The sequence below is a fragment of the Sinocyclocheilus grahami genome, unplaced genomic scaffold (assembly GCF_001515645.1).
Source record: "Sinocyclocheilus grahami isolate Dianchi unplaced genomic scaffold, SAMN03320097.WGS_v1.1 scaffold644.1, whole genome shotgun sequence".
In the NCBI taxonomy this organism is placed as follows: Eukaryota; Metazoa; Chordata; class Actinopteri; order Cypriniformes; family Cyprinidae; genus Sinocyclocheilus; species Sinocyclocheilus grahami.
Window position 1 is genome coordinate 417,552 of NW_015505823.1, and position 13,361 is coordinate 430,912.

At 35.8% G+C, this 13,361-nt stretch overlaps 1 protein-coding gene across 1 annotated transcript in view; it reads left to right on the forward strand.

Annotated features, from left to right (window-relative positions):
• trpm2 (transient receptor potential cation channel, subfamily M, member 2) overlaps window positions 1-13,361 on the forward strand; it is a 46,577-nt gene that overhangs the window by 22,135 nt on the left and 11,081 nt on the right. The window contains 10 exon segments of the mRNA XM_016242041.1: window positions 333-468; window positions 550-695; window positions 2,168-2,280; window positions 2,502-2,609; window positions 4,495-4,720; window positions 5,221-5,331; window positions 7,960-8,131; window positions 9,710-9,890; window positions 10,966-11,147; window positions 12,046-12,178. Of these exon segments, the coding sequence (XP_016097527.1) occupies window positions 333-468; window positions 550-695; window positions 2,168-2,280; window positions 2,502-2,609; window positions 4,495-4,720; window positions 5,221-5,331; window positions 7,960-8,131; window positions 9,710-9,890; window positions 10,966-11,147; window positions 12,046-12,178 (1,508 nt within the window).

Below are 13,361 nucleotides of genomic sequence, written 5' to 3' on the forward strand. Positions count from 1 at the left end.
TGTGAGAGAGTGCGAGTGTGTGTGTGTGAGCGTGCGTGCGTGTGTGTGTGAGTGTGCGTGTGAGCGTGTGTGTGTGTGTGTGAGAGTGCGAGTGTGTGTGTGCGTGCATGTGTATGTGAGTGTACTTGTTTATGCTACATTGTGGGGACCGGTCTGCAGTGCACATGAGGGGAAAAAATGGTAAAAATAGTAAATGATGTTTATCTGAAAGTGTAACAATGCAAAAATAGAAAACATCGTTTGGTCAGTATAAAAGTAATAGAAGTCTATGGAAAGTCCCCACAATTGACAGAACCAAACGTGTGTGTGTGCATGTGTGTGTGTGTTTGCAGTGCAGAGACTGTATCGCAGCCGCTCTGGCAGCCAGTAAGATCTTGAGGAAACTGGCGCAGGAGAGCGGAGAGGACGACAGCGAAGAGGCAAAGGAAATGGGAGAACTTGCCAGCCACTACGAGAAACAAGCCATCGGTACGAGCCGACACACATCACCTCATGTCCTCTGAGCAGAGCTGTGACCTTTAACCCTGTGCTGGTGTCTTCCTGTCCCAGGTGTGTTCACTGAGTGTCACGGCTGGGATGCGCAGCGGGCGCAGAAGCTGCTGATCCGCATCTCTCCGTCGTGGGGCAGAAGCACCTGTCTGTGGCTTGCGCTCGAGGCTGACGCTAAGAGCTTCATCGCTCACTCAGGAGTCCAGGTGAACAAACCTGTCCTTTGTTTGCTTACTGAGAAGTGTTTATTTAAAAAAAATATTTAATTTAAAAAAAGATGCAAAAGTATCACAGAATGGTGACATGTGCCATATACAGGTGCATCTCAATAAATTAGAATGTCGTGGAAAAGTTAATTTATTTCAGTAATTCAACTCAAATTGTGAAACTGGTGTATTAAATAAATTCAGTTCACACAGACTGAAGTAGTTTAAGTCTTTGGTTCTTTTAATTGTGATGATTTTGGCTCACATTTAACAAAAACCCACCAATTCACTATCTCAACAAATTAGAATACTTCATAAGACCAATAAAAAAACATTTTTAGTGAACTGTTGGCCTTCTGGAAAGTATGTTCATTTACTGTACATGTACTCAATACTTGGTAGGGCCTCCTTTTGCTTTAATTACTGCCTCAATTCGGCGTGGCATGGAGGTGATCAGTTTGTGGCACTGCTGACGTGGTATGGAAGCCCAGGTTTCTTTGACAGTGGCCTTCAGCTCATCCTCATTTTTTGGTCTCTTTTTCTCATTTTCCTCTTGACAATAGCCCATAGATTCTCTATGGGGTATATTACCAATATCATGCTAATTATTTTGTGTAACCAATATGCACTATTTGAATTTTAATTATTTTACTTGTTTTTTTTCTAAACAGCAATTTATCTTTACACAAATCTTAAAGAGCAAATATTCATTTTTAATTTAATATAAAGTTATTATTATTATTATTATTATTATTATTATTAATTCATATTTTTTATTTATAAGGATTATTATATGATGATGATGTTTACATTTACAAACTATTTGTATTTTTTATTTCTGTTTTTGACACAATAATAAATATAAAAGAATATTTGAGAACAATTATTCATTAATATTACATAAAGATGTTATTATGTAATCATATTATTATTATTATTATTATTATTATCATCATATTGCATAGATAAAACAATAATTTGTACAATAATATTAGCTAGCTATTATTATTATTAATATTGTACACGTTATTGTTTTGTTAAATTTATTGCATAAAGATGTTATTATGTAATCATATTATTATTATTATTATTATTATCATCATATTGCATAGATAAAACAATAATTTGTACAATAATATTAGCTAGCTATTATTATTAATATTGTACACGTTATTGTTTTGTTAAATTTATTGCATATTTATTGCATATATGTCTTAATGGTTGCACATTTATTATTATTATAAATTTTATTATTATGATTTACTTTTTAATACAAATTATTGCGTTTGTTATTAATATAATTGTATTTCTGTATTATTTAAAAGTTGTTTTGTGGTCTAAAAGATTGCATATATATTCTTTTTTTGGAGTCTGTGAAAGGGTAGGTAAGCAATTCATGCAAACCATACACTCAAAATAATACAATGTTACCTGTGCACGCTGTTATTTGTGCTGTTTTCTGTATGGCTCAGGCTCTGCTGACTCAGATCTGGTGTGGAGAGCTGTCCGTGGATAATCCACACTGGAAAGTGCTGCTTTGCATGATCTTCTTTCCTCTCATCTACACCGGCTTCCTGACCTTCAGGTAAAAACACTTGTTTTCATGGAATATGTTATTAATTGTACTTTATTAAAGGGGAAAACAAACCTAAAAGCATATTTATGAGTCATTACATGCACACACCACCAGATAACAGCACTACACTGAATAATTTAGCTGCAAATTGCAATTTTACCACAAAACTTTCAATGGTTTGTTCTTATAAGTGGTGTTTTAACCCTTGATGTTCAATTGAACTCTGGCAGACGAGATGAAGTCATCCAGAGACAGGCCGAGAGGACGGAGCAGCAGAAACTGGCCATGGATGCAGTCTTTTCTGGAAGCTCAGATGTCAAAATCAAACGGCATTACCGGTTAGTTGAGTTAATAGAAAATGAGCAAATGAGACAAAAATATTTTCTTTTTCGTTTATTTATTGAGAAAAATTATCCAGTGTTACATATCTGTGCGGTGCAAAAGTATGTGAATCTCTATAGAATACTCACTCAAACGAATGCAAAGGCTGGCACCTATGCAAAAGGGCCAGAACTCCTGAAGAGCTTTTGTCAGCCAAGTGTGTTATTCTCGAATCTGTGCAGAAAGAAACATACAGAGATGAAATCAGTGCCTTAGTGGAACAGAAGAACATCCCAAGAAGCAGTGAACTTAAGAAACTCAATCCTCAGATTCACAATGACTTGCTGAGAATAGGAGGACGTCTGGAAAATGCTTCTCTAGATCAGCATGAGAAGAATCCGATTATCATTCCTAAGAACAACAATGTCACAACCCTGTGAAGTGAAACACCAAGGTCGTCAATTCACGGAAGGAGCAATAAGGACTGCAGGCTTGTGGATTGAATGGCAAAAGGCTCATCAGCTCCATCTTGTATCACTGTGTTACCTGTCGCAAACTAAGGGGTAGATTTGTACAACAGAGAATGGCAGATTTTCCACCAGAGCGTCTCGACATGTCTCCTCCTTTTTCTTATGTGGGTTTGGACGAATTCGGCCCATGGACCGTTGTGACTTGCAAACAGTAAACGTTGGTCAATCCTTTTTAAGTGCATGAGCACTAGATCAGTACATATGGAAGTGATCAAGTCCATGGATATATCCAGCTGTATCAATGCACTACGTTGCTTCTTTGCTATAAGGGGACCAGCCAAACAACTGAGATTCGATTGTGGAACAAATTTTGTAGGAGCATGCAAAGAACTTGCTTTCATGACAGACCATACAGTCCAGAAGTATCTAAGTGATCAAGGCTGTTCATGGCAATTTCACCCCCCTCACGCATCGCACATGGGCGGATCACACGCAGAATCCTTGACAGTACGTTGCTGCAAAACAAATCAATCCAACTTACGCTCGAAGTTCTGTGTACTTTGATGGCTGAAGTGTCCGCAGTAATCAATGCCAGACTACTAGTTCCAGTCTCCTCTGATCCAGAGACACCACTGTTACTAACCCCTAACATTCTGCTCACCCAAAAGACTGGATTTCCCCTTGGAGTTCCTACATGCGATTTCTCAGAGAAAGACCTTTACGGAAGTCAATGGAGAAGAGTACAGGCCCTTGCAAATTTTGGGCCCGTTGGAAACAAGAGTGCCTTCCCGTCTTGCAAAAAAGTTGTAAATAGACTGAATCACGCACTAATCTTCCGGTTGGAGATATTGTTCTCTTGAAAGACAGTACCCTTTCTCGCAATGATTGGCCTATGGCCATGATCACCAATACCTTCCCAAGCACAGATGGACGTGTAAGGAAAGTAGAGGTTAAGACGACCTCTCAAGGTACAACCAAAAGGTTCTTCAGACCAATCTCACAGGTCATTTTGCTTCTTTCAAAAAAGGACTAAAATGGAATTATTTACAGTGATGTCTAATGACATCAAGCGGGGAGTGTTCTGTACCCCGTTTAATAGTACTTTAGTTAATTTTGTTATGGATCTGCCATCTGGTGGACTCTTTAAGAAACTGCAGATGACATATAACTCAGAAAGTGTGCATCTGAACGCATGGCTGATGTATGTCATTAGATGGGGTGCTTTTTTGGGTAATCCTCATTGTTTGAATCCTTGCTTTGAAGAGTTTTGAAGAGCAATAGCTGTAAGTTTCTTCTATTTGTTTAATGAATGTATCTACAGTAATGTATGAAACTTATGTTACCATCTAGAAACATAATAAAATATTTCTGTGTATGTATATAATGCGCCTGAAGTCTGTCTGAATAACGAGTGATTGTTGTTGTGTCTCAGCGGCTCCTCGCAGAAGTCTGAGCTGAAGCCTCTGAACTGTTCGTCTCGTCTGATGAGTCTGTTCACGTCGCCTCAAGTCAAGTTTTACTGGAACATCGCCTCGTATTTTGGCTTCCTGTGGCTGTTTGCCGTGGTGCTCATGATCGATTTCCAGGCCTATCCGTCGTGGAGGGAACTTCTGCTGTACGTGTGGCTCACCTCGCTGGTGTGTGAGGAGGTTAGACAGGTGAGACACACACACAGTATAGTCCATATTAATTGTATTGCTTGATAAAGCTGGTATGCTGCTATTATATCTGTCTGTCTGTTTTTTTTTCATCCAAACTTTCAGGAAGGCTTTATTATATGTCTATGTGCCTATGTAATAAATATCTTTATTTATTTTTCCATTTAAAGATGATTTATTAATGTATTATTTTATTTAAGTACGTTTTCAAACATAAAGTTTTTATTTTTAATTAAAATATTGAAATTTTATTTTTTTTAAATGTATTAATGTTGTTTATAATGTTTTTGTTAATTATGTATTCTAATTCTAATTTTATAATTTTAATTAAAAAAAATTTTTTTTAAATGTCACTCCTAGTCCTTAATAATATTCATAATCCTCTATATTTATCAAGCTAACCTCAATGTAACACAGTTTCTCTTAATTAACTTTCTTTTTTGAGTTCATTTTGTGGAAATATATGCCTTTGTATGTTGAAACACTCTGATACTCCACAGTTCTGTCATGACTTCGACGGCTTTGGTTTCCGGAGGAAAGCGAAGATGTACATCAGTGATCTGTGGAACATTCTGGATGTGCTGTCCATCATGCTGTTCATTGTTGGTCTGGTCTGCAGGTAAATGCAATTTCTGTTTCACTCAATACAGTTCAGACGTGATTAATATTAATTCAGCACAGTTCATATTTGCTTTCAGTAAGTTGAGATTAGACAGAAATGATCCTCATACTTAGAGCTGTATAAGAAAATTGAAAAACAATTATTTATATATATATATATATCTGTATTTATGTATTTCCTCTGAAATCACTTAGGGGTTTTTTTTTAATCGAGGAACCATAATTTCAACCAAACAGTCAGTGTAGTCAAGTTGATTCAAAATGTTTAAAGGGGTCATATGATGCTTTTTTAAAGATCATTATTTGGTGTATTTGGTGTAACAGAATATGTTGACATGCTTTAATGTTCAAATATCACATTATTTTTCAAATACTCTATGCCCCGCCTCTCTCAAACGCTTCGTTTTCTATAAAGTCCCTCCTTCTGACAAGCACAGTCTGCTCTGATTGGCCAGCTGACCCAGTGCATTGTGATTGGCCGAACACCACAAGCACTCGTCGGAAATGTAACGCCCCTTACCATAATCACGAGCTTCATCTTTCAAAATAAATGTAAAGACAGTAAATAATGTCATTAGTTTTACCAGCAGTTCAAGCCCGAAAGGGGAACAGAGTCACGTGACAGACACAGTGATGAAGCTGGTATGTGTTTGCAGTACACAAGCCACGGTTAAGACAGCTGACTCCACTGTGATGTGACCCCGTCTCTATCTCTCTCTCTCTCACGCACACACACTCACACACACACCGCTCTCTCTCTCTCTCTCTCTCTCTCTCTCTCTCACACACACACACACACACACACATGATGCACAAAACTCCGCATTTGAACAGTCAATAGCAAAATAGCAAACTAATAACAAAACAGTAGCTGATTCAGAAGCGCCAGATTGTCATAGCAAAGTCAGAATGACCTCCTCTCCTAGGCTCACGAAACGGTCGTCCATAAAATGCATTGCTGTTCTGTTGTAAGTAATCTTAAAGATTCCTAAATGCATCTACTTCTGGAAGGCCAAATAAAGTGCTTTTGCTTTCGCCTAGAAACACACAGCGTCTCCCTGACATGCTGCTTCAACACTAACTGCGGTTACTGAAACCACATCTTCTTTCTTTGCGTGCACATTTGGGCGGCATTATGCTAATATTTCCACATAGTGAGGTAGATATGTGGGGGCGTGTTAGAACGAGCCGTTTTAGGGGGGCGTGGCAGAGTCTTAACTTTGATAAAGAATATCTCTTTGGTTTTGAGACTTTAGTCTTTGCAACTTCAGGGATCTTATTTATGCACAAACAGCTTGTAACACTCCAAAGAGAAAGGACAACTTGAAATCGCATCACATAACCCCTTTAATATTAGACTCAAAATACAGTAACAATTATTTTAATTTAAGGTACCGTAAACTGAAACTTTATTATTCTGATAAGGAATTATTCATTTATTAAAAAAAAAATTCTCTAGAACAGATGAATGAATTACACAAGTTAATCAGAACTTGTATAATTCATGCGTTTGTTTTTCGAGGAAATAGTTGTAAACAGCTGTAAATTCGATGAAATTGTTGAAGTTGTTACAGATTTGCATATTGTTTGTGTAATAAAAAGCAATAAATAGTAACATATACAGATGTTTACTAAAACATTTTAATGCATTCAAAATTTCATGTGGAATTCCAAGTTATGAATCTGTTCGTTGAAACGATTAAAATGTTTTCACTGAAAATGTAATGCAAAATGCTAATTAAATATGAATAGACTTAAATACCATGACCAGGATTTTGAACTCAATTCTGTATTTTACAGATAGCCAATTCAACGAAACAAGGATGGGAGTGATATGTTCATATTTTGGTGTCCGGGTCAGGAGTCTAGCAGCAGCATTCTGGACTAGTTGCAGCCGATCTATGACTTATTAATACCGCAGTAAAGCGAGTTGCAATAGTCTAGGCAGGAAAATATCAACGCATTACTGATTTTCTGAGTATCTGAAAAATTTAAAAACGGCTTAACTTTTGTGATTTGATGTAGATAAAAGAAGCAAGACCGAACCACAGAACTAATTTGTTTATCCATTTTAAGCTCATTGTCAATTTGGATGCCCAGATTTTTGACACACGATCTCATGTTTGGTTCAAACTTTTTTTAGTTCCGTTTTAAGGACTGCCGTAGCAGATACTGACCCAGATAGAATGATTTCCGTCTTAGATTCATTAAGATGGAGAAAATTTGAGGACATCCACTTCGTGAGATCTTTAAGACAGGATGTCAGGGTTTCTAAAGCCTTTGCATTTCCTTTTTTAATTGGCATGTATATTTGTGTGTCGTCAGCCTAGCAATGAAACGCTATCCCATGTTTCGCAAGAATATCGCATAAAGTTATCATATATAAAGAGAATAAAGTTGGAGCTAAAATGTATCCCTGCGGAACTCCGTAAGCAAGATGTGCCGTGGAAGAAGCGAAATTATCAATGTTAACTGAAAAAGAACGGTAATATGAAACATTCTGGACCTCAGCGGCAAAAAAGATTCGTATGAGCCTCTCATCTCATAATGCAACATATTTTTGCATAACAGCAAATGCTGACAGACTGAGCTATGAATGTTGTCTCTTCTCTTTGCAGATGATGGATTTGTTCTTCTTCATGTTTCTGCTCAGTATCTGGGTGGTGGCGTATGGCGTGGCCAAGCAGGGCATTTTGATTCACAATGAAGACAGACTGAACTGGATCATCCGTGGAGCCGTCTATGAGCCCTACCTCATCATATTCGGCAGCGTCCCCACTAATATAGACAGTGAGCAGTTGACCAACTTTACAAATGAAATCACTCAACAGTAGGGTTCTGATATAGAAATCTCATTCATTTTCTGTCTAGAGAAATTGGTTTTTAGCAATAATGTGTGAACATATTAAAAGACACCTGCTATGAGCTCCAAACGTTGGTTTGATTTATACGTTAAGAAGAATATTTAAATACGCAATTAATTTACTGCAAAATGCAATTTTGTTTTACGATAAAATATTGCATTTGCAAATATTAAATATAATATGTAATTTTCTATTTAAATATGCAATAAAATTTAATGCAGAATGCTATGTAGATATGCAATAAAATTATATTTGTTATAATATTATATTAAACTGTTCATATTTGGTGTTATATTATAAGTGATTGCATATGCAAATACTTGAAGTCAGTGACTAAAATATTGCATATGCAGGTTATTATTGTTTGCTATTTTATTATAAACTATTGCATATGAAAATATATAATATAAATATGCAAAAATATGTTGTTTTGTATACTTACAGTAAACGACTGTAAGTCAGTAGATGAAGTCAGTTATAAATAAGTTGTAGAAATATTTTTTTAAATATGCAATCATCTTTAGCACAAAATGCAATTTAGTATAAAATTATGTTTGGTTTAATGTTGTATTATCAAATATTGCATATGCATATTGTTTATTTTAATTGATTGCATATGCAAACTATTATTATATGTAATAATTATATATTAACTATTATATGTAAATACGTTTATATGTGTAACGGGGCTGACAAGACGTGAGACGTGCGGATCCATATGCAAGCTTTATTAACATGAGAGGAGGTCAGAAACACAGGCAGGGTCGAACGGTGGCAAACAGGTATATGGCGGGCAAGACACAAGAATAGCCCTAGGGCTAGCGAAGGTCAACGATTGGAACAGACAAGGCAAGACTAGGCTAAGCCAGGGTAAACTAATGAGGGCTCTGTGGTGTAGCTATCAAAAGATAAGCGCTAAACAATACTCAGCAGAGGGAAGGGATCAGAGTGAGTGTTAAATAGTGAGTGAGTGATATGAAACAGCTGTGTGCAATCAGTGCTGTGTGCAATCAGTGCAATGAATGATGGGATATGTAGTCCAGGGTGATATGCAACAGTGTGTAGTGCGAGAGTCAATGAAAATGGAAAGGGTGACCTCTGATGGCTAGCAGACGGAAGTTCATGGACCGGATACGTAACAATATGTAAATATTAAATCTAACAAAAGTTTTGTATACTACTACTCAATAACTAAGACTAAATCAGCAGTTGAAGTAAGTTATAATTCAGTGGTAGAACATTTTTTATTTAAATACGCAGTAACATTTAATGAAACATGCTATTTAAATATGCAATTAAACTGTTAAAGTACTATGAAATATTGCATATGTTAAATATTATATGTTAATATGCAAAAAAAGCTAGTTTTGTATACTTCAAATCAATGACTAAAGTCAGTAGTCTAAATAAGTCACAGGTCAGTTTAGGATCATTCAGAAATACTAAGATTTAGTCCAAATTAAGACCAGTCCGAAAGCTAATGTTTCTGTATTTTATGATCCAGACACTCAGTTTGATGTGGGCAGCTGTAGTGTGAACGGCTCCGATCCTCTGAAGCCCAAATGTCCCGTGCTGAACGATGAGAACATGTCGGCCTTCCCAGAATGGCTGACCATCATCATGCTGTGTGTCTATCTGCTGTTCGCCAACATCCTGCTGCTCAACCTCCTCATTGCCATCTTCAAGTGAGTAAACTGACAGAGACGGGTGACCACAAACACTTACCTGCGGCTCTGTTTCCAAAACCTAGTGAGCTGACTTGAATCTCTCCTGTACATGCACAGTGTCTGTGCATCATACTAATAGTGCTCTTAATGAAAGACTTGACATTGACATCTGATTTCAATAGATTTTGCCATTTATATGTCGTAAAGCTAACAATGTGGTACTATAACTAACACACAACACAAATAAATACTTTAGGGCTGTTTTAAAAAAAAATCTCAGACCTTTCAGCCGTTTGATCAGTTTTATGTATTTGTATTTAAACATATGTCTAAATATATAAAATATATTTTAAAAAGTGTGTTTTCTCTCTTTTTTTATTAGACAGTTAAAAAGTTAGTTTGAACATTTATTTATTTATTCATTTATTCATATATTCATATATGTTTATTTACGCAGGCAAATATCCAGTTCTTTGATAAAAGCGTGTCTGGATATATATATACATGTAGAATTTTTCTTATTAATTATTTTTATTTTCTAAAACAAGTGCAATTACTTATTACATTTTTTTTTTTCAGAAATAATATTTTTTTTATCCTCCCATAATTATGCTGCTTTTTACTATGTGTGTGTGTGTATATATATATATATATATATACACAGTGGTGGCCAGAATTATTAGAACACTAGTATTTTCATCAGCTAAAAAATTGTTTTAAGTCAGTTATTTCTATCTTTTGCTGTAGTGAGTCAGTAGGAAATATCAGTTTACATTTCCAAACATTAATTTTGCCATTAATTGTAATAATCCAGTGAGATTTTTGTCTGACAGCAGCCAGTGCTCCACACAGAGATCTGATCTGATCATCGTCAGTCTGTCTGGAATGACATGAAGAAACAGAACAAACTGCCTTAAAATGCAGACAGCTTACTTGGTTTTGAAACAGAGCCCGTATATCTTTCTTCATAAGTCTCAGGTTGTATCTTGTCATTCGCAAAGCGTTTCCTGTACAAAACTATAGAAGTTGCATTATAAAATATTGCAGTGAATGTCAGGGCTTTAAACTCTGTCTCATTGTGTATCACTCACAGCTACACGTTCCAGGGGGTCCAGGACAACACAGACACCATCTGGAAGTTCCAGCGCTACGAGCTGATTAAGGAGTACCACAGTCGACCCGCTCTTCCTCCACCCTTCATCCTCCTCAGTCACCTCATCCTCTTCATCAGAGGAGTGCTGCTGCGCTACCCTCCACAGAGACACAAACACTTCAGTGAGCCAAAACGCCTTCTCCAGAAAACACACGCGTCATGATAGATGACTGATCTCCATTAGTCAACAGCATGAAGTCTAGTCCACTTTATTCTGGCCTATAAGCGCCAACTTAGACAGGACGAGTCTGTCTGATCAACATAAAAAGCCACAAAAATGATTCATTTTGTTTATTTACCTGCTGCATGTTTACAGTATCTGAAATAGTTGATATTACACTAATGCTCAAATATAAATATCGGATTGCCCAACAAACTGAAATAAATGTTCTAGAATTAAAGTTGAAGTTCTAAAATATATTATATATATAGTCTAAAAAATATATATAAATTAAAGCTACATGGAAATGTGTTAAATAAATAAATAAATAAAAATGATCAAATGGATATTAATTTATTAAAAAGAAAAAATAATTATAATTTATAATTAATAAGATAAGAAATATATATAATATAATTAAAAATAATAATAATCCAAATGAAAACTGAAAATATGCTATACCAGTATTATAAATAATACTAAAATAACTTTGGTGTGTGTTAATCTGCATTTTAACTGCTCTGAACTTGACTAATCCAATCAGAATCTAGAGTCAGAATTGCCCATTTTAAATTATATATATTTTTAACTAATTTATTAAAAAATTTTTTAGAACTGCCTGTTTTTGTATTGCATACATGTAAATTCATACATTTACATGTATGCTTTCGGCAGATGCTTTTATTCAAAGTGACTTACATTGCATTCAGTGTTTACATTTTATCAGTTCATGCATTTCCTGGGAATCAAACCCAAAGAATTTGGTGGTGCTAAAAGTGCACTTTCATTTTTTGTTTTCGCTAGTTCAAAACAACTGTTGAGTGTCTCAATCCCTGGTTTAAGTGCATGATTCTTCATAGGACAGGAACTGGAGCAGACTGAGGAAGAGGAGCTGTTGTCATGGGAGGCCTACATGAAGGACAACTATCTGGCATCGACACGACAGGACGAGAGCCAGAGCGTGGAGCATCGTATCCAGGACACCGCAGAGAAGTAACCAAGAGATGAACAACACCGAAATATAACATCAAACAGAGCAGCTCGTGTGTTTGAGTACAGACTATGATCTGAATTCAGACGAGAAAATGTTTAAATCTACTCTAGAATATGGGGAGGAGCATAGCAATAGTCTGAATATGTAAGGGAGGAGCTTAAAATAATATTCATGAGCTTAAAATTCTCACATTCATGAATATTAATTACATGGCATGATGTTCCTACCTGATTTACATTCTGAGTAATATTACTGTTTGCACATTTTGACTTGTTCTCACTGTAAAAAAATCCATCTGCTTCAACTTAAAATAAACTTAAATAATTTTAAACTGACTTTTAAAAAAATTTTTGTTGAATCTTGTATAACTTAAAAATAAATGAAGTTAAAACTGGTTAAATTTCAACTCTTAAAATATATACATTTCAACTATTAAAATATATGGTAATCGTCAAAAAAAAAAAAAAAAGTGCAAAAAAACTCCAAATCTGTGCCTAACCATTTTGCTACGAAGTTCAGATTATGCCTTCAGATTTTTAAATGATTTATTTTCTAAATGTAATGCAGAACAATATAAATTAAAGCTAAATAGAAATATTTACAAAAAAATAAATAAAAATAGCAAAAGCAAAAAACTTTTCTAAAAAGATCATTTAAAATATTAAATTCTATAATATAAATATATCACTATGGTATATAGTACATAAACGCTATTATTGTTTACATTTATGCATATTAATTGTATATAATTATACATATATACACTTAAAGGCACAATATGTAATTTGTGCCACTAGAGGGCGCATATTCAAAATAAACAAAGAAACAGAGGCATAGTTTGATGACGCCGTGACTGGGTGTGGAATCATGGGAGTTGTGATCTTCATCCGCACAGCTGATGCAATCCGACGGGACTCGGGCAAAAATCATGTTCATGGATGAGCTAATGATTTATTAACGTAGTAGAATGAAGCAGAGTGAGGCTGAAAGCCGTCGAAGCGAAACGAGGCACTGAACGAGCATGACACACGGCTCGAAAGCAGCGGAGCTTTTATTATGCCACAGTCGACCGCTTCCGCTGCTTCCGGTCGTGAGTATGTGGGGTAAAGCAGCGGAGCTTTTATTATGCCACAGTCGACCGCTTCCGCTGCTTCGGGTCGTGCGTATGTGGGGTAAAGCAGC